The sequence below is a fragment of the Botrytis deweyae genome (genome assembly GCF_014898535.1).
Source record: "Botrytis deweyae strain B1 chromosome Unknown BDEW_003, whole genome shotgun sequence".
In the NCBI taxonomy this organism is placed as follows: domain Eukaryota; kingdom Fungi; phylum Ascomycota; class Leotiomycetes; order Helotiales; family Sclerotiniaceae; genus Botrytis; species Botrytis deweyae.
In genome coordinates this window covers 992204-1018544 of record NW_024066210.1, presented here as the reverse complement: position 1 = coordinate 1018544, position 26341 = coordinate 992204, and the positions used below count along the sequence as shown (strand labels likewise).

General features: G+C 43.8%; 6 protein-coding genes across 6 annotated transcripts; 2 read left to right on the top strand and 4 right to left on the bottom strand.

The window, feature by feature from the left end:
* Positions 1–261: 261 nt before the first annotated feature.
* EAE98_001689 (uncharacterized protein) lies at positions 262–3311 on the top strand. Its single transcript, XM_038949308.1, has 6 exons — positions 262–924; positions 1020–1129; positions 1235–1622; positions 1677–1987; positions 2072–2655; positions 2940–3311. Exons 1-6 carry the CDS (start codon positions 437–439, stop codon positions 3102–3104), a joined length of 2046 nt encoding a protein of 681 aa, XP_038814293.1. The 5' UTR covers positions 262–436; the 3' UTR covers positions 3105–3311.
* Positions 3312–3845: 534 nt separating this feature from the next.
* EAE98_001688 (uncharacterized protein) lies at positions 3846–6395 on the bottom strand (the record flags this gene model as incomplete). Its single annotated transcript, XM_038949307.1, has 1 exon — positions 3846–6395. One exon carries the CDS (start codon positions 6393–6395, stop codon positions 3846–3848), a length of 2550 nt encoding a protein of 849 aa, XP_038814292.1.
* Positions 6396–8475: 2080 nt separating this feature from the next.
* Positions 8476–10571, bottom strand: EAE98_001687 (uncharacterized protein). Its single transcript, XM_038949306.1, has 3 exons — positions 10364–10571; positions 9749–10304; positions 8476–9663 (listed from the first exon to the last, which is right to left on the bottom strand). Exons 2-3 carry the CDS (start codon positions 10271–10273, stop codon positions 9007–9009), a joined length of 1182 nt encoding a protein of 393 aa, XP_038814291.1. The 5' UTR covers positions 10274–10304; positions 10364–10571; the 3' UTR covers positions 8476–9006.
* Positions 10572–11462: 891 nt separating this feature from the next.
* Positions 11463–12942, bottom strand: EAE98_001686 (uncharacterized protein; the record flags this gene model as incomplete). Its single annotated transcript, XM_038949305.1, has 3 exons — positions 11463–12192; positions 12293–12846; positions 12928–12942. 3 exons carry the CDS (start codon positions 12940–12942, stop codon positions 11463–11465), a joined length of 1299 nt encoding a protein of 432 aa, XP_038814290.1.
* Positions 12943–18377: 5435 nt separating this feature from the next.
* EAE98_001685 (uncharacterized protein) lies at positions 18378–21341 on the top strand. The gene is made up of 5 exons (XM_038949304.1): positions 18378–18763; positions 19098–19292; positions 19430–19541; positions 19606–19775; positions 19912–21341. The coding sequence occupies exons 2-5, from the start codon at positions 19203–19205 to the stop codon at positions 20134–20136; spliced, it is 597 nt and encodes a 198-aa protein (XP_038814289.1). The 5' UTR covers positions 18378–18763; positions 19098–19202; the 3' UTR covers positions 20137–21341.
* Positions 21342–24048: 2707 nt separating this feature from the next.
* On the bottom strand, positions 24049–26159 carry EAE98_001684 (uncharacterized protein). Its single transcript, XM_038949303.1, has 5 exons — positions 25958–26159; positions 25806–25824; positions 25574–25747; positions 25304–25463; positions 24049–25249 (listed from the first exon to the last, which is right to left on the bottom strand). The coding sequence occupies exons 1-5, from the start codon at positions 25976–25978 to the stop codon at positions 24634–24636; spliced, it is 990 nt and encodes a 329-aa protein (XP_038814288.1). The 5' UTR covers positions 25979–26159; the 3' UTR covers positions 24049–24633.
* Positions 26160–26341: the final 182 nt, after the last annotated feature.

Genomic DNA, 26341 nt, shown 5'->3' with positions numbered 1-26341 from the left:
AAAGGAAAATGTCGATGCCCTTCAATTTGTATTGCAAATTTGATTGTACGTACAAAGTTGTATGACTCACTGGCCGAGATAAAAGATGCACATCCTTCATTTTTAGAGAGGGACTGGCGACGATGACTCTTCTCGTATACCTAGGTATTCAATGCTGCAAGATTCGTCAATTGAGAAGCCACCAAGGCAGATTTGAAGGTAAGCACTGATGCATAGGTAAGGTAGCAAATATACTCCAAAATTGTTAAAGGCAAAGCAAGCTCTCTGTCGAATCCCTACATCAGAATAAGATACAAAAAGTTTATTCTTTCTTGCTATTTCTGTATCATTCAAACAATAAGCATTGTACACAGATCTCATTTCCTTCCCCTTCAAACCAATTCATTTCTATTTCTGAACAATTCGAGCTATTTTTACCCTCCTCCACACTTTCCCCATGGCAGACGACACAAATAATGAGGAGTTGATACTCACGCAATACTTCCAAGACCAATTCCACGTCCCTACTCCAGGGTGGTGGAAAGAAGCTAATCTAGCTTTCCAAACATTGCAGAAACTTTTGGATCCAAGTCTTGCGGGTCCAGAAGAGGACCTTGATAGCCAAGATCAAGGAGGTATTCCAAGCGCTCGTCGTGCTCGCATTGGCGCCCTTCCAAAGCTTGTCTGTTTTGCTACTGAAAGCCACGCCATACAGTGTACGACAAGAAACGAAACATTGGAATGCGTGGTTTTTGGAACTATTTCGGCAAGTTTGTTTATAGACGTCTTTTGGGAGGCAATCCAAAAGGCTCAAGTTGAGTATCCGGATGCGAATATTGTTGTGTCATCGGTTCAGCCAGGCGCACATCCGGTCTTTGTTGTACGAATCAATAGCTTCACTTTCGAGGTTCAATATGGTTGTTGCGAGCCATTTGTGAGAAGAATGTATGCTGCCAAGTGTCCCCTTAGATACCCATCGAAAGAGTCTCCACTCATGCAACGGCTGTTTAAACTTTTAGTGTTGCTCACATATCAAATAGTCATAACAAATTGCCTCAAAGTATTCCACTAGCGGCCCTCCAATACTGTGACGAATGGTCGTCAAAACAAGCCATTAGAATTCTTTGGCTGACCGATTTCGCTCAAAAGTGTAAGCTCCTATCTGATTAAACCCCTCTCAGAACTTTATCTCCATTTCTTGGCCATTCGCCATACTTCCCCAGAAATATAGAAATGCCAATCTGATATGATACAGTCAGCATAGACAATACTCTACACCATGTCTACCACTACATCAGGGCCTGGGCAACGGTTCAAGGACTTTATGCAAGTTCTAATATTGGAAGTCTTACTTCCATTGCCATCATCGCCCTTTTACGGCATGCATTATCATCAGGTTCCGAACAACATCATGTGAAACCCAATGCTTCAGATACCACGGATCAAAATTGGGAAAATTCGATAATCGCCTCCCTATCATCAGGCTTCGGATCAGAATCATCCCCAGAGAACCTCGACTTCAAAACTACAATCCGTGAATTTTTCACCTACTATGGAAAAGTTCCAGAAATTGACCTAACACCCTATCACATGGAATGTGGTACCGGTCTCTTCAACGATGACGAAGATGAACATCTAACCGAGTAAATTTCTTCTCCTTTTCCTATCACCACATAGACACTAACATCACACCAAAGAGACCAAATCACTCAATGGATCAACACCTATAATCTCTACCATCTTCAAAATGTAGATAGATCAACCCTCGAACTCCTCTACCTGAAATTCCAGCTCATGCATTCCACCATCGAAAGTGCCCCCACAGAAAGTTATTCTCATTTCTCATATTGGAAAAACCTTCTCGCCAGCATTCAACAACAAGATGTGCCGGCTAAACTTTTGGGTGAAGTTATCATTCAGATAGATTTCGTGTATTCAGGTACTTCCTCGCTGGAATGTGGAAGATGGTTGGATATGCTTGGTGATAGATTGGTGACCTTGAGGAGCTGTAAGTATTTTCACTAACCTATCCATTCATCATTTATTTCTTTCTTCCATAAACTGAAATTCGATATTAACAACCCCTCTATAGCTCTAACAAACCTCACATCTTCATCTTCATCTTCACCCTCAATCCTTCATTTATGGCCCCAACCCCTAGTCGATCAAGAAGCAGATGATTCCTCTCCCTTCTACGAAGGATGTTTTCTCCTCGGTCTTACCAACATCGATTCCCTAGACCTCAATCCCACTCTCGAAAAATGGCTTTCCTCCCTCCAGAAAGACAAATCCACGCCCCCAAATCAAAAAGGTTATCTATCCTACACCATGCATACCTCATCCTTCGAAACAGCCCATCTCCATCTCCGTCCCAGCACCCGTACCTTCCATCATCCCCCCATCACCCCACCCAACACCTTCCTCTCAACTTTCTCCCCAACTCCCACTCCCACTCCCTCTGCAACCCCAACCCCCCTCCCCCTCCCCACACAAAAATCCCCTCCCCTCCGCACCGCAAAAGACATTCTCCACCGACTCCTCCACGACCCCTCCTACTCCATCGAAAACCACCTGATCGGCTATCGCGATCGCCACGCCGGCGTCATGTTCAAAAATGCTTCCGACTGGAAACTCGATACCATGGACGAGGAATGGATTCCCGAACATAAAATTTTGGTATGTATATATTCCTTTCTTGCCTATCTCTCCCTTGCGTACCTATGTATCCATCCCTTCACTCTCCCATCCTATCCTACCTACCCTACCATACCCTACCCTATCCTTTCTGCCCTCTCCATCTCTTAACCCCCACCTCGTCTCGAATTCCTCTCCACAGTACACAATACCAAGTAAAGCCTCAAACATAAACCATCCATCCACCCATCTATCCATCCATCATCCATCCACCCATCATCCACCAACCCACAACCCCAAATTCTAACACCCCCACCCACCCCCAGTACTTCATCCAAACCCTACCCGACCAGAACAAAAACAAAAACAAAAAAAGATTCATCTGGCACCGCGAACAAAAACTCGATCTCCTCTTCGGAAGCGGCGGATCCATATCACGCTGGGGCATCCACGGAGAGAAGTTCAATATCGAGGTTCCTGGATTTACTTGAGATAAAAGGGCAATAACAAGATGGTGCTACTCTTCTGGTATTATACAAGATCAGAAATACATGAATAAATTACATAGAATATTAGCAAAGATGTAGAAAGTAGAGTGTGATATCCACTACAATTTTAATACACACTTCCATTACATCTCTCCATCTATCCACTCGTACATATGATATTAATTGTTGATAGACATACGTCCACACACAAACAGGCAACCAACCAACCCAGTAGCCAGCCAGCCAGCAAATGGGACAGAGTATCACAAAATAACCCTACCCACTTCCCACTTCCCACTTCCCATCTCTCATCTCCCATCCATACAATACACATACATAATCATACACTCTCCGGACCAAGATTGCAAGGAAAACATCATGAATTCATGACCCATCGCCTCTATTGCATGCAAGCAAGTATGCAATCATTCCAATTCCCAAAGTCATTATTATCAATCAAACCAGCCAGCCATGTTGTAAACTCCATATTAGCTAATCAGCTAATTAGCCATTTAGCAAAGCTACCACCCATTATTATCCCAGCCCACCCATTACCTTTTCCTCCCTCTAGCGTTGACTTCCCCTTTCTCACCAATCCCCAAAATAATCCTACAATCTGGACAATACCACTTAGTGGTTCTAGGAGGAACAGCCGTCATTTCCACACATTCCAGATGAAACCATTCTTTCTCGCACTATCAATCAATCAATCATTAGTCTCGTCTCGTCTTGTCCCGTCTCTGCTTATCCCTTTCCCTTCTTCTCTTCCATATTCAATACAAACCAAGACACAGACCTCTTGTGGAAAGGAAGACTCACATTATCATTCTCACAAGCAATCATCGTGCCAAAGCTAACCCGATTACAAATGCAATATCTCTGTTCGTTTGGATCAATCAAATTTCCATCATCATCTACCTCATCCAAAACTTCTTGGACCGCACTGCCTTCTCTTCCATCTTTCTTTTCCTTTTTCTGTCCTGCCTTTTTGCGGGGAGCAGCACGTCTCTTGCCAACGCTGACAGCAGTAGATCCGCCTTCTGTAGTAAGAGTTACAACACCTGGAGCAGGCCTTTTTGCTCTTTTGCTCGGTTGACGGGTTTCTGGTGCCGGTGTGTTGCGAGCTGTGCTAGTGCGTCTAGGGCGATCTAGTACTGCTGGCATAGGAGCTGCAGAGATGGGCTCTTCTGCTTTGATGGCGGCGGCAGTTACCGCTTCCTTTGCAGCGGCTGCTTTACCACGAGAAGATGTTGGTCTTTTAGCTGGGAGGGGTTCTGATACTGGTGGTGTAGTGGGTTCAATTACTTGAGCAACCGGAGTTGCTTTTCGAGTGGCACGTGTGTTAGTTGTCTTCTCTAGCTTTTCCGATTTTTGATCTTCCTTCTTTTCTGCCAATTCCGATTCCACAACTGCTTTTGCGGCTTCTTTGGCTTCTTTTTTAGCAGCCGCTGCTGCTTTTCTCGCCTCTTTCTTGGCCTCCTTCTTTTCCGCACCCGGAGGAAGAATTGGCGTTGAAGACTTTGGTGGTGATGAAGCCGTTACTGATGCAACCGGAGTAGAATTGATTGGTGTATCTGTAGCTGGTACTGGTAGAGCAATGGAAGATGCCACGGATACGGCAGATTCCAAAGTTGGTACAGGAGTTGCGCGGGGAGTGGCATTTGTGATGATGGGATGAGGGGGTGGAACCGGGGTTTCAGTCTTCGTTCTCTTGAATTGAGGCTTACCTAATTTCGAAGAATCTACTTCATTCACTTTATCACCTTGAGCATCATTCGTGTCAGTTATGCCATCTATACTCGATGGGTTTGCCTCGCCATTCGCCTTTACATCTTCGATTGTGGACTCGCGTTTTCGTTTTTTCGATGCTGGCTGCTTCTTAGGTGTTTTAGTAGGAGCTTTCTCTTTCTCTTTTTCTTTTTCTTTCTCTTTCTCTTTCTTCTCCTCTTCAGGATGATTCCCAAAAAGGCTCTTTACTGTACTAGCAGCTTCTGTCATCTTTCGTACAGATTCTTCAGCTTCTTCAGCCGCCAATTTGGCAAGCTCTTTTGCGGCTGCCTCTCTCTTTAATTTCTTGGCTTCGTTAAGCTTCATACCACGATTGCTAAGTTGTATCTCCTCTGTGCCTAAGGCTTCTGCACTTATAGCACCTTCCGCGATAACTGTCTTCCCGGTGAGTTGGGGTGGTACCGATGGTTCGAAAGGCTGTCCTGCAGCGTCAGCCTTACTCTTTGCAGTACGATACGCTTCAATTCCTCGTCCCAATTGTTTTAATTCACGTGCGATCATTGTATCGCTCGGGCTCCATACCGCATTCTTTTTCATTCTCTTTCTGAGCTTCGCAAGCTCCCATGCGGTCAACTGAAGCCAAGGCGCATCTTCGGTTCCCGCTTTCGCATCCGGTGGTGGAGGTTGGAGTTTCGCTAGTGCGTTACTTGTCGATATTCCGGCAACCGCGCTATGTACGTTTGTTCCCATAACTCCAGGGGGCCTTGGTGTCCGGGGGGCTTTTGGTACTTTCTCTTTCTTGGCTGGCTTGACCTTCAACTTGATCTTAGGATTGACCGATACGGATCTCGCAGGTGTCTGCCGACGCGGTGTGGGTGGACCAGCGTCGGATTCCGAATCATCACTGTACGAATCATAAGAATCGTAGTCGAGCTCATATGGAGCCATGACCTCGCCAGGAACAGTGATGATTGGCGCGCGTCGTTTGCGAACACGCATACGACCATCAGGGTTTCCAGTTCGCAAAAGTAATTTTCCTGGCAATCGATTTGAGACCGGGGAATTTGGCTTCTGCGGAACAGGACTTGTTTCTCGAGATTCGGGATAGTTTTCTGCCATGGTCTGAAGCTTCGCCAATATGTTCTGGGCCCTTTTGTAATGTCTCTCCACGTTCTCAACCAGATGTGACGCCTCTGCGAAAGCCAATGTACGTGCACCGAGGGCATCGGTCAAGCTGGTAGATATATCTTTTCGCAAAGAGACAGGGTCAGGTTTTGTATCGGCAGGAAGATCGGGGAGGTGACCATAGGTTTTTGTCAAGTCATTCAAGTTCGACGAGGCATTGACATATTTCTCATCGAGGTCACTAATGAGTGCCAATGACCGAACCAAATCAGAAGGTAGATATTCCGTGAAATCGAGAAAGTCTGTGATTGTTGCCTGTGCATCCGGATCCATAGGTGATTCCATATTCTCAATGTTACTATTCAAGTTTGCCATAGATTGGATCGTTTCCGCGAGCTTGGCCTTCCGGCCAGGACTTGTCATCTCCAGAGCGGCATCCATTGTATTATTTGCGGCCACGTTGATGGAGTTTATGTTGGAATTGATAGTATCGATTGCTCTTGAATTGTCGACATGCGATTGTGGTGGGACCTTGATTCGACAGCTCCAAATACCTGACTCATCAAGCCATCTAAAAGAGAGAAGAAAAAAACAAATTAGTAAAAAGTTCCAGAATCCAGAGTATGTCGTTCAAAAAAATTGGTCGAAAGTCAATTGTTAAGGAAAGGTAAGAAAAAGATAAGTGATGAAATATTGACCGAAATAGTACGGAGTAAGTAGGCAGGCATGTAGTGTAGTGTAGTGTAGTGTAGTAATAATCTGTCGTGAAAGCAACTAAAAAACGCGAAAATCCATCGGCAAATTGTAAAGCGCGATACTGTCACCAATCCAAATCCTTACCTAACGCCTACTTTGCGATCATTGGCAGGTATTATTTTGGATTTTGGATCTTGGGTCTTTTTTTTTTTTGCCTTTTCTTCCCCGATAATTTGCCTTGAGCCTCTTATATCTTGATCTTGTGGTTGCCCTTCTTATTCCCTTTATAATATTTGGGACCTTGCTTGTACCTGGCTGGCTGGCTCTTATTCTGCCCCCCCAATCGGTCCCCCAATTGGTCCCCATCTTTTCTTTTCTTGCAAAGCGGCGGGAACAGGAAGGCAAAAGCCCAAAGGCCAAAGTCAAGGGAAAAAGCATGTAGCATAAACATAAAAATGCACGTGCTTTTTGTGGAGGGGAGGGGGAAGCTATGAAAACAGCTAATGTAGGTATCTACGTAGGTAGATCAAAATAGTATCAAGGTACCGATAGTTATGGGGAAAAAGGGTAAAAATAAGTACAATATGGGAAATGGGAAATAAACAAAAAAAGGGGGAAGGAAAGCGTCCATCAAAAAACATACCTTCTGGATGCATCGGATGCCATGTTTGTTTGGGAGAGCGGGATGCTATTTTCTTCTCTATCTTGGTCGGATCGAGTGTTGTTTTCAGTTTGCAGCAGAGGAGACGCGATATCGATGAGGCTCTGGAAGGGAGAGTATGTGTGTATATGGATGGGTGTGATGGGTGTGATGTGTGGATGGGTGGTGGATGGGTGGTATGTACAGTGGATGTACGTATGTACAGTGGTAATTGCAAATACCGTGATAAAATACTGAGAGTGATGGCAAATAATAATAATAATAGGCAGGTAAAGTTGACGACCAGAATAGAATAGATCTTTAATCGAATCAAAGACAATTAAAAAAAATCCTAGATTGGGGTTGGGTGTATTACGAAGCCTACATATTTCATTATAAAAATATGCCAAAAGGTGTCATGGGTTCCAAGGCTTTGTTTCGTGATATTTCAGATATATCAGATATATCAGTAATAAGTACCGCCGCGAGTAATAAGTAGGTAGTAGGTAGGTAGTAGGTAGGTAGATATGCCCAAAAAAGATAAGAAGAAAGTAGCAGCAGGAGAAGCCGTGGCCGTGGCCGTGACCGTGGCAAAGTGGATGGGATCTGTACGGAATCTGTACGGTATCTAGATCATACAGAGAGGAGTCAAGTAGGTGTCGAAGGCTGAATCTGATGGATGGAGCTGATGACGAATAAAATCAACTGGAAAAGGAAGGCTGAGATGGGAAAAGCACTTGGAATGCGTATGGAGTATGGAGTATGGAGTATGGAGTATGGAGTATGAAATTGATGGATGATGTATCTTGGTTGTTTTGGGAATCGATGTAGACGATGAATATTTAATTAATGCTCCAATGCTAGTGATTATCAATATGTTTTATTATAATCTGATCCGTTTAAAATGATTGTTTGCACCTTCCCATTTACGATTTACCATTTCACCCTTTATTCACATACCTCCCCCCCCTTCTTGTCTTGAAATTGCGGTTAAGCTATGGGTCACAAGATTACACAATATGATCTGAAAGGAATAAAATGCCTGCTTACTCTCGCATCTCAAATGTCAGCCTAGTCCTGTAAAATATGGACAAATACAATATCATTCATCAAAGCATCTACAAGTACCGACCCAGGTATCTATCAATGCAATAAGTTTCAATTCACATTCAATTCACATTCACTTCCCTTCATTCTTGTATCATAGGCATACAGACAGATGTACCCCATACCCCTTTGTTGAAATCAATACATGCATCTATTTTTAGAAATAACCTTGATACCGGCATACAATATCCATCAAAATCATCCATCAGCACTCCTTTTCAAGAAATCAAAACCATAAAGAATACAATACAACACGGTAAAACAAATAATCACACCCGCCAACTATTACTTGAAAGTGTTTATGATTATTCCCCCCCGGATGAGTAGATTGATCCCCTAACCCTTCTCGCCGTGTCCGCCGTGTCGATAAGCAAACATGTGAACATATTCCCCTGTATCTCAAGCCAGTGAAAAAAATCAAAAAAGGCTCGCTTCAACCAGTCAACTATACTCCGCCAAATCAATAAATCCCAAAAAGAGGAAATAGCGAGATCCATATGCGTCTTCTTCCATGTACAGTAATTCTCTACTTCGTCTCCCCTAATGTACCTACCCGTCCTCCGACTTCTCTCAACGTCAAGCCATCAAATCTGCATCACATTTTCCTCCCTAAACCGCACCCACGAACCCCAATACACCGCCACAAATTCCCGCAGCCACAACCCAGATACCCGAATACGCCACAGCACCGAGCGCCTCAACCCCCTCAACCGTAACATACGTTTGCAAAAAGGTGTTAACACCTGTAATCATCATCAAAGTAGCCGTTCTCTTGATAATGATTCTGGTTTTGTTCGAAAAGCCCCATAAATTATAAAGAATGGTCTCTTCCAACGTAGCAGTTTCAGGGTTGAATGGCGGAGGTACTGAGTCTGAAGGCTTGGTGGCTGTAACTGGGGTGAAAATGAATGAACGTGTTGCGAGGCCTAAAAGTAGCATAACGGGAAGGAGAGAAGTAGGTGTTGCGGAATGAGCGGCGGCAATAGATGGGATACCTTCGAAATAGGTAGCAAGGTAAACTGGCATATACGACATGTATGCACCGTAGAGAGTGACGCTGTAGATAGATGCCGCTAGGAGTGTAGTGATGATCTGAACAGGAATATCTGAAGTAATATCTCGGTTTGGCACAGATGGAGCGTCTGCATGAGCGGGAGAAAGAGGTCGAAGTAATCGGAATGGAATGTAGGTTGTGAGGGTATCGATCAGAAGAGACGATACAACAGTCTTCACGCTAACTTCATAGAACGCGTTAAGAAGATACAACTAAATCCCAAAAGTCAGTACATACTCATCACAACTACGAGCGCAATTTGATAGTGGGGCAGAAATTTGGAGGAAAAAAACTTACTGGAGGACCACGAGACAACAAAGTCATAGCCGCAAAATCATAGCCATCATAATTACCAAACCAACCTAATGCCAATTCCGCAGTCCTCCACGCAACCAACCCCGCCGCCTCTTCCCATCCCTGATACCTCCTACTAACGCTTCCCAACTCTTCTGCCTCAACATAATTCGCACGCAAACTATAAGCCAACCCACTTCCCATCAAACTGAGAACCACTACTAAGGGAAACCTCAATAGATCTGGCACCTTCGATGGTTTCCGCTGTGAGAATCCAGAGTCGGCCAGCATTGACTTGACAAGCATTGAATTCTCATCATTTTCTCTCTTCGCTGCTTCCTTCTTCGAGTAATATTCGTCCAAATCATCACCCCTTTGCAGATGGCTCAAATCTCCATTGACAAGTTGATCCGCTACCGCCTCTGCACTGTCTGCTAAGCTCTCGACCTTATCTCTTCTTAGTGATCGTGTTGCTGGAGCCATTATCTCCTCTTTTCCTTTACTATTATTGTTTTCGTTCTGGTACATTTCGCTCAGAATCGTTTTATGTGTTAAGATCCTGCGTACTTGTAAATAACTAAGTTTGATCGATCATATAAACAAATGAAAGTACCATACCCGTCTGTCGTTTCCTAACAACCCAGTCCGGTAGCAAATAAACAAAACCAACGCGTCTCCTAGGACCGGCGCGCTTATCCCACAGATATAAAAGACTCTTTTCACGTTTCAATTTTTCTTTCAATGATCACAAACCAACAAGAGTTTTGAGTTTGATCGTTTGGTTTTATATCGTTGAATTGATTCTTTTGATGTATAATTGTAAAGTTATGTTCTGCCCATGCGAATTTTTTGCTTGCTTTGCATGATGCAGCTTGAGCTTGGACACCAAGACGTCACTACCGGTGAGCTATCATCAATCCAGTTCCTTGTATACAAGAGTCGTTCTGCCAACCACCATTTTTTCATTACAATTTTCTCACTTTTTTCAATTGGTATCCACATCGAAAATTTTGATATTTCTAATTTAAATAAGTAAAGTCGTCTTGCTTCAGGTTGTTGAAAGATGAAATCCATTTGATATTTTGTTTTGCTTTGCTTTCTTCTTAAACCTCTGACACTTTCATCTATTTATACAATAGCTTCGTTTGCTTTTTCCTCTACATCCGCTCCATTTATGACTACTGCACGCCTAATCATTTGCCAACTTCTTTCTTCTCCGTCAAGAAACTCTATCCCAGACCTAGATAACATGCCGCACCCTACCCAACCAATGTCCAGCAAGTGCTATCTAAAAGCCTCAAGCCGAGTGATGCTATCTGAAAGGGAAATGAAACCCTATTGAAAAAGGGCTTGCAAGTAGTTGCGTGCTTGACAATACAATATGCCTCGACGTGCCACTGTTAACTACATCGATATCGTCGCCACCATCACTATTATCATATTCACCATCAAAATTGGTATCAAATGGCATTGACATTAGGAATCTGCACGTCTGGCTGTTGAGTATCTTCTTTTCATTGATAACATTTGTTTTTATTGTTCTGGTAGATCAACCCGATTCTTAGTTTTAACCTCAGTGGATCAAACCCCCACACATTGGTGCTAAGAATCGACCGAATTTACTTATTACATTGCTACTACAGGAGAAGAAAAGGGAAATAATCACAATGGCCAATTGAAAGGCTGCTTCGATTGGCACATTTAGATTTGCCGGCGGTTATTCCTCCATATGTCCAAAAACACCATCATCGTCTTCATCAGAACGACCGCGGGAACGCAGATCATAATCTTCCTCATCTCCCATACTATCATCACCATCGTCCATTTGCACATCACCATCGCCATGGAGTTGGTGACGGTCATAGCTTCCTCTGGCAAAACTTTCCCTCTGCCGTGGGCGAAGGCTAGGTGTGTAACTCGCTGAAAGATCATTCAAATATTCAGCGGGGATTCCAGGTACGGGAGGAATATCGTCTGGGAAGTCGCTTGAAAGACCGTGGGCCTCCATCGCTGTGGTTAATGTGTCTTCCTCTCGATTCTCATTCATTCCAGAAGAGGGCGGGCGACGCTCATAGTTTTGTTGGTGGAAAAGACCGAAGCCGACTGGAACGCTAGCACCATAACGTACCCTATCCGACATGGTATAAGAGTCACTATTTCCAGCATGTATCCTTGAGCCGTTGAACGAACTGCCACCGTATGCGTGGCGTATATCTGCAGGTGGTGGTGTCATATCCGCGGAGCTAGCACGATCAATCTCATGATCACCCAGACTAGATGCAGAATCCTGGTCATCACTTTGAGGGTCCTTTGCAGAGTCCGGTGGAGTATTGACGGAATCTTGGTTCATTCCAAGAAGGACGGCAGCCGCTTCTAGCAACTGTACTTGTTGATGCTTTGAGATCAACAATTTCGAGGTGTAGGACCATTGTGGTGTATGTTCCCATCTGCAAACAAAAAGTTAATAACAATTCACAACACTATCACACAAAGCTTCCGCGCTGAAGCCCATGTGGAGGAAGATAGGAAAGGATGGTGGGCACGAACAAATGCTTAGACAAGCAACTGCTGTGCTTGTATCCTTTTCCACACTTGTCACACTTGAGATCATTGGCATTGGCCTTCTTGCCATCCTTCAAGAGTTGTGACCCTTCGCTCGCTCTTCTCATTCTGTTCTTTGTAAATTCGTCGTCTTCTTCGTCCTCCATTTCCTCGTCATTGTTATCATCGTCAATTGCACTCTCTCCACGCCCCGACTTCATAGTCAACCTTATTCTATGAGTTGGCAGACTCGATGGTGGAGATGGTAAACTGCCCATAGGTCCGGATCTCATTGTTCCTCTTCGTGTAGAAATTGGCATTGCCAAAGGATTGTCGCCAACCTCACTCGCTGTCGCTGCAGCTAGAAGGGCATTAACATTACTCGCAACGTTCGAAGATACACTTTTGCGTCGAGACACCCTGCTGCTCGATATAAGTGATCCTGCAGATACTGAATGAGAGTGATTTCTTGTATGAGACTGTCGTGGATAGGAACTCGAAGAATTTGTAGACAGTGATGGAAGTCGGCCTTGGCTAGGTCTCGAAGAATGCTGAATTTCCTGTGAGAGAGATGAGAATGATCAGCAGGGTTCCTATAAATAGATAACGCTGGTATGTAATGAGGGAAATAAGGTAATCACCTTAGAAGATGCCATCTTGACAATTATTTATTTCCTTTGTTCCACTTTCGAATTCGCAGAGCCAACCTTCAAGCCTCGAGCTATGATAAGCAATAATATGAGAGCGAGACAAAATAATGGGATGGTGTATTGGCGATTGGTTTCGTAAATTGGTCGGGTTCGAGCTCCAGCTACAGACCGCGTGGTTCTTTGTAGGCGAGAGCAAATTGAGTGATTGGAAAAGCACAAAAAGAAGGGAGTATTGAGTGAATGCACTGAATTTCATAAAAAGAATTATTATTCCGAGAGAGCAACAAGGTGAGTGAATGTGCCCAGGTAAAAAGGATGTTTGGAAATTTGTCGCAGTTGGAATGGAGAAATAAAAATGTTTAGAACCGGGATGAATCCAGGACTAAACGGAGGATCGAATGGCTGAGACGATGCAGGCCAGCGGGGTTTCGCAAGTTTCCGTTGGAGGCCACTGAGAGACTTGTTGTGCTAAATGTTTCGATGAAGATATATGTTTATATGTGGAAGATGACAAGTGTAAATGGTCAAGCTCTCTTGCTTGTTATTCTTTCTTTTTCTGCCCCGAAATCGAGTAAATGAATGTCTGCTATAACTTCCTATGTAGATTTGAGGGATTGTGCAAATTGAAATTGTGCACAATTGTAGAAATATCCAGAAAGATTGGGAAGGGGAAAAAAAGTTGCGGTAACAGTCGATCTGGTACCAATTTTAGGTTGCCTCGTTGCTTGGTTGCTTGCTGCTAGTCTTTACCTTTTCCTTCCTGGGGATTCCACTTTCCTTCTCTGTCGTATGTGTGTTCTCTTTGGGGGGGGGGAAGGGAGGTGATGAATCACTGGTTGGACCAGGGTCTGAAGGGTAACTAAAGAAAATGGTAAATCGGAATTGAGTTTGATAGGATCACTGGGTTTATTATTGAGTGTTGTAAATTGTTGATGTTGATGTAGATGTAGATACCGGTATCTACGGCCGCCCTAGAAGGTAAGGAGGTAGATAGGCTCGGGTCGATGGTACTATCTGAGGTATCTAGTATGTAGTAGGTACTACACCTACTAGGCAGTATCGACAGGATATTATTCGATTTCGATTTCGATTTAATGGAGTCGTCCCACTATTCAGACTTTAGTTGGTCTTCTAGTTCCGGGGCCGGTTCGTAGTTGTCCAGCTACGACCTAGGTACCCAGTTAGGTACAGAGCGTATTTCTAAATTCTGACCAAGCCGTAAGTCGGAGGCTTCTCGAATGGTGAATGAATGGGGGTCGATTAGTTTATTCCACGGATATCCCTACCCCTTAGTACCGTGTGGTGTGTGAGAGTGAATACTAGCTAATAATGCTAAGGTCGAAAGTTGATTGATGCACTGTACTAAGGCTTAGGTAGATTGTTGTGCGTGTGACAAGATTGTGAAGTGCTAAACGCTGGCTGTGAGTAATTATCATGCAAATAAATGTGTTAAATTATCTGGAAAGCAAGAGGAAGGAAACAGTGGTCAATGTAGATAGGGAGGTGATTGTACATGGATGGCAATTAAATTTTATTTTACGTCTTGCAAGATATAATAGACGTCGCTTTCAGTCAATGGTTAGGTAATGTGTAACGAGCGATGCAACAAAGAAACGGACGGTGTGTGTGTTATGTCAGCTATGAAGGAACATTCAGAAATCAAGAGTCTTTGGCAAAACAAATCATTTGCGATAAGAAAAAATCAAGGCAAGAAATAAATGTGTTTTGTTCCCCAATGAAGAATGCCGCGAGAGGAGAATGGTCATCGAGGTTTCTTTGTTTGTTCATTCAATTTAATTGGATTCGTTCATTGCATTGGGAAATCTCCTCTCAGTTGACCTTGATTGATTGATCTACTCTATGAACAAGAATCACCAGACACCCATACGCATACATGTATAGCCTTTTAGTGTCACCTACGAAATGCATACAAGATCACTGGTGGATTAGAGAACAAGGAAATGAATGGGTTGAGTGAATTAGGTAGGTAAAGGTAAGGTAAAGCCCTCACTCACTCAATCTATTCTTAAAAGTAAAGGGCTGTGTGATATTGGGATTTTCAAATCATCGACCGGTACCCATAGAGGAGAATGAATACCTGATTCTTATTAACCCATAACCAAGATTTAGAAGGGATCCGTGACATATCTACCTACCTAGTAGGTACCTAACCAACACATAGGTAGAGAGGCAGTGTAAAATTCACATGGAGGTTTGATCATCTCACCTGGCCTGGCTTGCGAATATTCGCCTCCTTTCCTATGCTTGTGCGAGAGAGAGAGAGAGAGAGAGAGAGAGGTGCTAGACTAGACAATTTTTGGAATAAGTATCCTAAGTATACTAAGACTAGGTACTTTGTAAAGAAAAGACTCCCCCTCCAAGTCTTTGCTCCTTTTCAATTGGGTATACATCTTGCCCCCTTCCAAATGTTGGTATCAATATTATCAATATCAATAACTTCAAGTGTGGATGCAACTAACATGGATTGATAGTAATATCAAGCGCAATCGCAGCCGCGATCACGCACAAATTATTTTGCATATTGGTGAAATGGGCCCCATGAACTCATACCAAAGGTTATTTTAAATTAAATCTCCATACAGAATACCATGACGTTGATTCAGATTTTGATGAATCGATAAGAAATAAATCTTCAGGAGATATTCAGGAGATTCAGGAGGTTACCCTTACCCATTTATCTGCCCCTTATTGTCTTATTGCCAGTTCGAAACTCCATGTTCATATTGTATTTCTACCACTGGCCTGCACATCCACTGCAGATTTACATTTCCATCGAAGCCACCTACTCACTCGTATCTATCTATTCTGTCCGTAGAAACTTGAGATAAGAACCCCCGGGCCTACCCAAATATCCTCCGCTAGGTAATCAACCTCAGACCGGTCAACACGAGACCCTTCTATGTGCAAATTTCCAGCTTCCCATATTACTTTTGCATTTGCTTAGAATACGTTCACAATAGGTCCTGCAATTTTAATTCCTTTCCCCGGAGCCATCTTGCACAAGTGGAGGAGCGAACCGAGCCGAAACGATTTGATCAATCTTTACACAGCTCAGCACACATTTGGACATCGACTTCATTTCAAGGACGCTGGGAAACTTTTACCCTTCCCAAGTTCATACTACAACATTGATAACCCAAAGATTACTTTTGGGCTGATAATATGAGGTAAGATGACCCGCGTGGACAGCTAAGCATACGTAAGGTACAACCATCTGCCTTTCTTTTTCTTTGCATCCCCCGAATCTTTGTTCCTGCGCCGAGACATCAATCATGCCGTCCGTCCCTGATATCAAAAAATCAAGCACTCACCATCCCGCGTGCACAAAATATCCAGCCGAATTCGATTTTTCTTACGTTTTCATCTTTTCGCCTCCAACTCCGACTCTGACAATGTGAATGTGAACGAGGATGAGGATGAGAATGGGAGAATTCCGAGAGAACAAAAGATTATACGAAGCAAATGGAAGTGCAGAAAGAATGGTTCTAGACCTTTTCAATACCTGGTTGACCATGCACATGCTCTCCTTTGAGGGGGCAAAGATCATCGCTACTTATTTTTCTTAGACGGATAGATCGCGCTGATTAGCACAAAGATACAGATATCCCCTGGTTCATGGATGCACATTTGGTCAATTATCTCGAGATTGTATCTTGAAACAATTTCATTGGATACACAAACCAATGGTGTGAGCGAATTGAGCAAAGCCTCCTTAACTCAAGGATAAAATATTACCAGGGATCGAACAAATACAAGAATCCATCCCCACGACCTTTAAAACCCATCTGTTATTCGCTGCAAGCCCACAACAACAAAACAGAAGGAACTGTGTCGATCAATTGCTTCTATGAGGCCTTCCCGCAGCGGCTACAGGCATGGCTCGCATGGGTTTTATCATTCTATTTCAGGGCGGGGAGGGGACAGCTGGAAATAAGTAGCAGACTATCATCCCATAGCTTGTTAATTTACCCTTTCGATGAGTATAAATCCTAAATTGATGTCTAGCAATGGATTAGGAACCTCTGAACTTCCAATGAGATCTGAGGAATCGACGGCTAGTGATTAATTGATAACAGTTGGTGCTTCCTTCATGTGACTCTGGAAAAATCGAAGAGAGATCTTGGAGATTCTAGGATTGGATTGTGGAATTGAACACGATGGATTTTGGGATGCGACCAAGACTTTATTTGTGACCACCAAGCTTCCTAGATAATCCATTTTCAATCATGAAAGGGGAATTGGGGAACAGTTTACGGGTTCCATGGTTTGAATGTGATGTACATGTTCTGAGAGATGACTTTGTTTGAAGATTCTCCATATTTCTATATCAATTAATCTCCTACCTCATTATCTTTTGAAACATTTTCCAATTAAGTATTTTCCATGAAATTTCGAGAACACAAGAATATTCCCATCCTTGCTCCAAATATCATGTATGGGCGTCCAAATAGTGGCTGCTAATGCAGGATCATGTTACCTTTCATGGATGTTTCCGTATGACTGGCAGCACACCACATACGGGATGGGGTGGGTGATATCTCTTCTGGCGGAGTAAAGGATGAGTTATTGATGTTCCATAGTGAAGCCTTCCACTTCCCCTCGTGATGGGGTGATGGTGGCATCGAGTGGCATTGAAGTTTGGATGATTTGATACATTCAATTTATTGCATAAATTCAGACCACTTCATATATTCAAATCATTTTGTTTGTTAAAATAAGCTATATTCTACTTCTGTGGTCCGTAAGGTCTCATCGCTGAAACACATTCATACATCTGATGTGCTATGGTGAGCGGTGATGGACTTGGTTCTTTTCTTCCAATAGATACACCTCATGGGCGCCACACCCCGTGAAATACTAGCAGCCATCACTCGTCGTCTAGAAAGGTATTCTGTACGAAATTGACTTTACGTTTCCATACATCTTCCAACCTTCCAACCAGCAGAATGGATCCACACTGACGTTATCATACATACTCATTCAGCTTCTCTCTCGGGGAAGCAGCCAGACAGCCCGATGGTACCCGTACCATCGCACTGAACAATCTAGAACGATATGGTCTGCACAGCAAACCGACAGAATTCTTACTAAGATCTTACAGCATCAACCAAGAGTCCCTTCGGCTCGGTCGGCTTTCTAGTCTCCAGCATCGACTGCCACACGAGGTCAAAACTCTGGAATACCTCACACGTGAACACGGTGAGATATATATACTGTATTTGATGAATCCAGCTGGGATTCTTCCGATGTAGGAGGTGGGAGAGGAGAGAGGCGTGCGTAGGAGGCGTTATCTCGGTGCACAAATACTTCTTCTTACAAATATCTTGGGAAAGAGGCTTAGAGTATTGTATTGCAGAAGAAACATGGGAAAAAGAAACCCCGAAAATTCTCTTCAAGCCATTGTGTGATGAGATGAGGGGAAACATTTTCTGCACATTGTGTATAACATGGTTATAAGAATGTGTTGCACTACACATGTGACATTGACATCCTGTAGCTGTCGATTCTTGCTTGTCTGTATATCTGCATGTCTGCTTGTCTGCTTGCTTGCATTCTGTAACAAAGTACGGTATTCCATATTCCCTTTCCGGTCAGAAGACACATGTATATAAAATTTATACGAATGCACTCGTATTTACTTGGAAGAGACACCAAATGCACCTTAAATAAGCCCTGCCCTCCCTCCATTTACCCCTCACACGAATTACCCCGCCAAACGATCAAATCGGCGCTCTCGGTATTTCCAGAAAAGAAGAAAAAGATCATCACTAGGGTCTTCCTTTGCATGTGCGTGCAAAATCTCCGGGTGCGTACTATTTCACATTGATAGACGGTATTAGGTAACTTGTTCATGAAGCTCCTCGCTCTTGAGTGGAAAAAAAAACAAAATGGTTGATGCCCAGAAAGTTAATTCCTAGGAGAGTAATTGATTGCTTGGAAGATGGAGATGGAATGAGTCAAGGTCTGAGGAGTGGGAAATGTTTATCTAGGTATCTTATCTATGATTTTATGATCGTGCAAGAAAGAAAAGACGGGAAAATCGTCATAATTTTTTGGGTCGAGTTGATGCGAATATAGATGCTTGTTTACCAGCTTCTTTGCGACCACCCCTGATTGCTCCATCAATTGATCGTATATAGTGATAATTCGTTCATTGTTGTCGAAATTACTTCTTTTTACACCTAAGACATATATTCAAACGCAGAAGAACGAGCGACTGATTCCAAAGGCGAAATCAAGAAGAGATGTCTCAAGAACCATATAAGAAAGTAGGGCGAGGCGGCGCGGGGAATTTCTATAGTAAACAGGATGTAGAGAGGAGTAATGGTACTTCTGTATGTATATTGCAGCTTCTTCTCTGTATTCTCTTCATCCCTCTCCTGCATCATTCAGAACTGCTTCGTCTTCATCTTCGCCTTCCCGCCTCACTCAATCCAAACATCAAACACATGCTAATTCAAGCCGCGCATAGGATCTCGAAGCCCAATCCTCCTCCTCTTCCATCAAGCAAAACAAATCTCCCTCCTTACTCTCACAAGCATTGCGCGCCAAAGGCGCCGCTGGGCCACCGCCAGAATACCAACGTTTGTTCTCCTCCCCGCTCTCGCATTCCAAGTAAGAGAGAACTAGCTCACACCTCAATATTAGACACCGGTCGCGGCGGCGCAGGCAATCTCACTTCTCCCGCCTCGCTCGTGAATTCGGGTCTCACGCAAACATTGACGAATTATGATAACCCGACGATTAATCCCGCGCCCCCGTCGAGCTCGCCGAGAAATGTGAGGAGTAGCATGCAGAGTGTTGTTTACAAGGGTGGGGTGAGTTTGGGATTTCTTTTTGCCATTGCGGGAGAGAGAGGTTTTGGGGGGGAAGAGAGGGCAGGGATTGAGACGAGGAAGATGGCAATGTTGAAGAAAGTGGAGAACGGATTAGCTGACAGTTTTATGCATACAGCGAGGAGGCGCAGGAAACTACGACTGGGAAAGCGACGAGGCATCCAGAGAAACGCAACGCATCTCGGAAGAAAACTCGCGCAAGGAAATTGAAAAGAAAGTGGTGGGTGATATTGATGGGGATGGAGAACAGGGACTGAAGAAACCTGGGAAGGCATATGATATTAATGCGGGAAAAGAGATGGAGGGCTCAAAGGGAGGGGCTCTGGGTGGAGTTTTGGAGTAAATGTAAAATCGAATGGCGGAGTGGTGTTTCTGGTGGGTTGGTTATGGATATAAGAATTGGATACCTATGTATTGGGGGGGGGTATGGCTAGGGGATAATAGATGTGAGACGTATATTCCAAGCATTAGAGCGATTTTGAGTAAGTGTTTATATTGACAGATGAGAAAAGATGAGAGAGGATGAGGTAAGAAGAAACTGTCGTTGTAATTATATTGTCTAGACATTGGATTCAGGGTTTGGGTGAATTGGATAGTTATACGACGGGCGACTGTCTTGTGTTGACCTTTTCCACAGTTCTTGAATGGGATACTGCAATCTAAGGTTACCAAGAGAATCTCAGTTTCATGAGAGAAAACTAAACATTCGACGTAGGAGTAATGATTTGTCGAACCTATGATCGAGTGGTCTCACGGATATCACGTTCCATATCTCAGACAAATAGTAGTATAAATATTTGATTCGCAGCTGTCCAGCGGGGATTTCAAAATACGTTTTCAGTGAAGGGATCAAGGAGTTGAGGATATCGAAAACGGTGATTTTGGAACGTCCAAGAAAGAGCAAGAATGGGAGAGGGAGGAGGAGTTTCTTCATGAATGAGGATCATAGTCCCGTAATGGTTTTGGTATAACTTCGATACTGGATATTCGATGTCGGACTTTTTCTCGTGGTGATCATGGTCTTTCGATAGTTGGATGATCGTTAGTGCGGAGCTATCTTGGGTTCTTTTGGTATCTTGATGGAATGAAAACGTTTGTGAGGGATAGTCGAGATGCTTTTTCCCTTACCCGTATCATGTATATGTATCTTTGCTTGTGGGAAGATGAGGGAAAAGGGGAAAGTAGAGAGGACGTAGAAAGTCAAAACGATACGTGAGGAAGAGATGAGGATTTACTTTGCAAAGTCAAGATGCTTGCTTGTATTTACTAGGTATGATCTCACAAAGCTCCCCCTACCTGTTTCTGTCTCGATCATGGATTCCTGTTGTGCATGTGGATGATAGCGATTATTGAGAATTCCTCACCGAAGATCTGGCTGAGCGGTGCCGCAAAGCAGGCCGTCTACGAACAAGAAAGAGGATAGCAAATCTTGAGAGCTCCAAGTTGAAGCTCTCGAGAGACGATCCTCAGAGTCGCTACCATCGATTTCTTCGACCTCGTCAAACTCGGGACATCTTTCTCCGGAGATGTGGTGGGGAAGTTCAGCAGCGGTTATATCTCGATGATGGTGACATTTTGTATTTTGCATATAAAGAGTAGTGCACGCGTACTTTTCATCTGGTATAACTCCCATGTCTCCTAGTTCCGTGTTGGTGAACTTGCGAATCTATCGGAATGCGCAGAATCAGGCAATGCGTAGTGCCAAAAAGAGCGGGTTTCAACACCCAGACAAGCTCGTGGATTAGAGCACGAATGACTGTTTTTAGAGGGGGAGCTTTGAAGTAGAATAAAAGTTACCTAGAGCATGTTTCATCAGCCTCATTCATGCAGGTCATTTCTGTTCATATCTCTGTCATATTCTTCAATTCCCCTGGCAACAAATTTGTCCCAAGTCCTTCAGTTTCGTTTGTTTGGTGGTTCCTTAAGATCCTGAAGAAGATTTACAGGACGCTATCAGGTAGCACTCATTAACGACGGCATTGATATAAATAGATTCAAAGCATCCGAAGTATGACGGAAGATGAGCTTCTGTGCTCGGCACGAAAATAATGCAAAGATCAATAACCATCACTATATGTCTAGCGGTGGCAATGGGCTAGCAAGACGAGCCAAATCTGTTGAATTCACCCACGAAGCCCAGATATATGTCTCAAGCTGAATGACACTGTAGTCAGTGGCGAGGCTTACCATATCGCACCTTGGAGCACCGCCCAGGCAAGTCATCAAATGTTCTCCAGTCTGATATTGTATCTATATTACTCTAGACTATTCGCATGGCAGTAGCCAATAGAGTGCATATCATATTTATGTCCTAAACTGCATCACCCCCTGGAAACACAGAAACCAAACAACTCCTCGAGTCCAGCACCTCTAAAGTCCGTGAAGCAAAGATTCTCATGTTTTGCTCTGCCATCGTCTCGAAACAAACAGAGGATGCATTGATCTCATTACCAATCTCTGGAGGGATTTATATAGGGAAGTCTAATCGCTATGCGATCTCTGAGAATATGAAACAACGAGTTGGTACATTGTGCTGTCTCAGAGAGGTATTTAGGGGTTTGATGCGTTCCTTATGTGACCGTTGAGGAAGTCTTAAGTAAATTGTTAAACACTGAAAGTCTTCTATCATAACGACATCATAAGTCCAGAACCCTTTACCCCCTTTCCATAAATCAGCAGTATCACGATGCAAAATCTACAGCAATATTCCAGGGAAGTAAAATGATACACAAAAGACCCTTAAAACAAGATATAGCCTTTGATACCTACACCTAGATACATCAGAATTACAAATATTGGTTCCTCATCTCACATACCGGCAGTCAGTATATACTTTCCTAGTAAAACACATTTTGAAGTTCCTATCCATGTAGACAGAAAATAAAGATTCTATCATCAGAAGTAGAATAGAAAGGTTCAAGCGTTCAATTGTTGAAAGCACTATACACCCGTGATATACAACGAGAAATCTCACGATGAGAAATTGTTCAGTGGGAGCAAAACTCAAACAAATGACCGATGCCTCCCAGAAAAGACCAAATCAACAACGCCGCCAAATAGAATAATAGGAGCATTCCACCCTACCTAGGTATCTTTCCGCGGTGCCGAAAAGACGCCTCTGCCAGGGGCCAAATCCGGCAAAAACGATATCTGAATATCCCCTCGTCTCCGCCCCTTCAACAAAACAAAAAGAAAGAAATCAACATACAACAGTGGGGATTCGCTGGTGGTCACCCACCCAACTACTAATCCACCGATCTGAAGCTTGTGTATGGCAGAGCGGACGGGATGCCCAATTCTCTTCAGTCTATGGTCGTATGTAGAAGAGTTGTGGTTGCTATAGAATATATACTCGGCGTGTTTTGCGAACCGGAATGGTCACCTTGCCCCACCACAAAACTATTCTAACCCTGAACTTGAAGCGCGGCATGTTAGCAGGATTGAATGCATGCCCCCATCCTCTTCATTATATGATAGAACATGCAAGACGCGGAGAATTTGAAGAATGCTAGATGGAATAAGATGGCGGTGATGTAGAAGAATCAGACGAAAATCCCTCTCCCACCACATAAACCACCGGGTTCAAGCCAACACCAGGCTTGACCAATACTTGCGGATGTCGGCGCTGGTTTCACCACACCCTCAATCAATCCTTTCGGAGACATCGATAATGGAATACACATGTGATTGAATATCGAGGAAATGACTGGAGTCGAAACCACAGAACTCTCATATAGATACCGACACCAACGACCATACAGAGGCTTTTCACAGTATAACACAAGGTATGCCATGAGCAGTAGCGAGAGTTCAGACACCTAGGTCATGATCTTTCATTATCAGACAGACCCAGCCACATAGTCCCCTTACCATACTTCCCCAGCTAGCTGATCGAACACCCTCAAGAAGCTATTAGGTTTCGCTCGACCGGATATGCAAACGAAAGCATTGACGGATTCCCTTGGAATGTGTTTGTGTCGTGTGATGACCATGAATAGAAGGACATCCTCGTTCCCGAGTTGAGAAAAAAGGCTTCACAATAAGGAAATGTACTTAGTCTTTTCCAAAGACGACAAAAGACTAAGGCTCTACTTCCACCTATGTAATACACTTGAAAAGACTTGAAAGTAGTGCCAAAAGGGAGTAACAAAGCTTTCATAATCATGTACTCGGGAAATCTCAGACTTGTAAATCTAAAATTCCTTGGACATACCTTCTCCATAGCTGACTACATATATACAGACAAGGACATCAGATGTACCATGAAACAGCAGGCGTGTCATATAATTGGTAGCTCATGCTACGCACCTATCTCACTTCATGGATGAAAAGACATTCGAGCTAGACTTCATTACTTCCCTTTCCCATTGATATGTTTCTATCAAAGAGCCAAGGTCTAAGCAACAAATAAATATCAAGACCCCCAAAATCAAGATGGAGAGAAAACACCCGTTTCATTTTATCTACCGTTACAAGCAAGTGAAATGCGAAGAAAAGTCCAGGTAACCAAATCCCACCCCCAGACCGTCACATCACCATCCGCAAGGTAAGACCAAAGAAAGACAAAAAGACAAGTTGTAAAAATGGAAAAGAGAAATATCCCATCACGAAACATGATTGAGAGCCAATACGTCCCTTTGAGTCGTAGAACCTCTCTGTACATTCATTATGAGCAAAATCCTTCATCAACCAGTTCACAATGCAATTTTGGCCCGTTTTTTAATCAAATTTTTTGTTTCTCATATAACGATTGCGTAAAACACAAATTTTTTGAGATCATTTCTACATATCATGTTATGCCATGTTGTGAAAGATCGGCAGGTTCAGTTTCAATGAAACTTTAGGCGCCAAGGCTTGGGAAAGCAGATTGGTCCTCAATTTGGATGGATGCAGAAGCACCTCCGTTTCTTGGGGCACTTTGGCGTGGTGGGCCTCTATCGCCACGAGCGCGTCCACGTTGGCCCTCACCACGTCCTCGGAAACCTCCTCTGTCGCCACGTGGTGCTCCATCACCACGTCCGCGGCCTCCACGGAAGCCTCCTCTACCACCAGCACGTTCGGTGGGTTCAACATAACGTTGATCAATCTCAATGGTTTGCTTTTGAGTGCGTTGACGTTCACGCTTAGCCTTGCCACCAGTTCCAGCGACGAAGTCTTCCTCGTCCTCCTTGGAGATAGGCTTGGCGTTGGCCCACTTCTTGTCGAGCTTGCTGTCTGGCTTGCGAGCTTCAGGAGTAGCGGCGTTGAGTGCGGCTCTCTTCTCCTCTAATTGAGCGAGGTAATCGGCGTAAGAGACACTGTTGTCTTCTGGCTCAGCCTCTTCAGCGGCGGCCTCAGCTGCTTCACCATCTTCCTTAGCCTCGGTCTTGGCAATAGCTTCACCGGCTTGCTCATCAGCGAGCTCAGCACCACCTTCGGTAGCACCCCAGCCATGAGCAGCTTGCTTCTCGGAATCACTTTTAAAGTGTCAATATTTTATGCTACCACTTTTATCATAGGGGATTTCTTACCCTCCGACACCACGGCTGTGACGATCGAATTTGGCGCCTCCACGAGCACCACCTCGGCCACGTCCACCACCTTCACGTCTTGGGTGACGATCTTGTCGGACAGAGTCATCGGTTGGCTTGCCTTGGTTGTTGGCGCTGCCAGCGTTACGGTCACGGAATGCTGTTAAAGTAGCATTAGCTAATGTTCTGATTGATCACTGCAACTAGCTCAAATATTCCGTAATATTGGAGGTATTGATATATGCATATTGAGATTTTCCATGTACTGACCACCTTCGTTTCCGGAGTATCCTCCACGACGAGCACCACGTCCGTCAGCTACAGGAGCCTTGGCTGCTGGTGCCTCTCCAGTAGCATTGCGCTTGGTGTTGCGGGCTGGAGTCTTATCGACAACCTTCACTGGTGGCTCTGGCTCCTTGTCGGAATCATATTCGTGGTCGTTGCCTATTTTTGATCAGTTTTCGTGCTTCAAAGATTGTTTTCTGAGTAAATTCGTGCGTACCGAGAAGCTCGTAAAGGTTCTACATTGATTCATATTAGCCTTGAAACTCGTAAATGATTGAAACCCGATGGATGGCTGAATCTGCGGCGCATCTTGTCAAGCGCAAACTGCATGAAAATTTTATTGTTGATTGTTAAGAGAATAATAATTACCTTGGAAGCGATACCCGACATCTTGATCTGCTTCTCGAGTGCCTCCGAAGAAGCTTTTGCTACCGAGAGAACAATTCGGGGGTTGTGAGTTTAGAAAACGAGACTGACAGATTCCTGAACACAAGGAAGCCGTCTCTCGAGAATTGCTGATTTGCGGTTGGAGAACAAGGTAAACTTGTAAATCGTCGTTGATGCTGAAAAGTCGGTTCGTTCCTCAGTACACAAAGAATCTAAACTTGATTAAGTTTAGTGTTGGATATAAGCGAGCAGCCCACCAGGGCTTTCCAATATTTTTCTGAGATGTGGGGTTAAAGTCGAGAATTGCTTTGATTGTAGTGATAAGTGTTGGTGAATGATAGAAGTGATAGAGTGGTGATAGCAGAA

Bases quoted from the DNA above. Each gene is read 5' to 3' on its own strand.
- EAE98_001689 (XM_038949308.1), top strand. From the start codon at position 437: ATGGCAGACGACACAAATAATGAGGAGTTGATACTCACGCAATACTTC. The intron at 925-1,019 runs GTATGCTGCCAA...CATATCAAATAG, and splicing joins GAGCCATTTGTGAGAAGAAT to TCATAACAAATTGCCTCAAA. The intron at 2,656-2,939 runs GTATGTATATAT...ACCCACCCCCAG, and splicing joins TTCCCGAACATAAAATTTTG to TACTTCATCCAAACCCTACC.
- EAE98_001687 (XM_038949306.1), bottom strand. From the start codon at position 10,273: ATGTACCAGAACGAAAACAATAATAGTAAAGGAAAAGAGGAGATAATG. The intron at 9,664-9,748 runs GTAAGTTTTTTT...TTTGGGATTTAG, and splicing joins TGTTGTCTCGTGGTCCTCCA to TTGTATCTTCTTAACGCGTT.
- EAE98_001685 (XM_038949304.1), top strand. From the start codon at position 19,203: ATGTCTCAAGAACCATATAAGAAAGTAGGGCGAGGCGGCGCGGGGAAT. The intron at 19,542-19,605 runs GTTTGTTCTCCT...CCTCAATATTAG, and splicing joins GCCACCGCCAGAATACCAAC to ACACCGGTCGCGGCGGCGCA. The intron at 19,776-19,911 runs GTGAGTTTGGGA...TTATGCATACAG, and splicing joins GTGTTGTTTACAAGGGTGGG to CGAGGAGGCGCAGGAAACTA.
- EAE98_001684 (XM_038949303.1), bottom strand. From the start codon at position 25,978: ATGTCGGGTATCGCTTCCAAG. The intron at 25,464-25,573 runs GTCAGTACATGG...CTACTTTAACAG, and splicing joins ATACTCCGGAAACGAAGGTG to CATTCCGTGACCGTAACGCT. The intron at 25,250-25,303 runs GTAAGAAATCCC...ACACTTTAAAAG, and splicing joins CACAGCCGTGGTGTCGGAGG to TGATTCCGAGAAGCAAGCTG.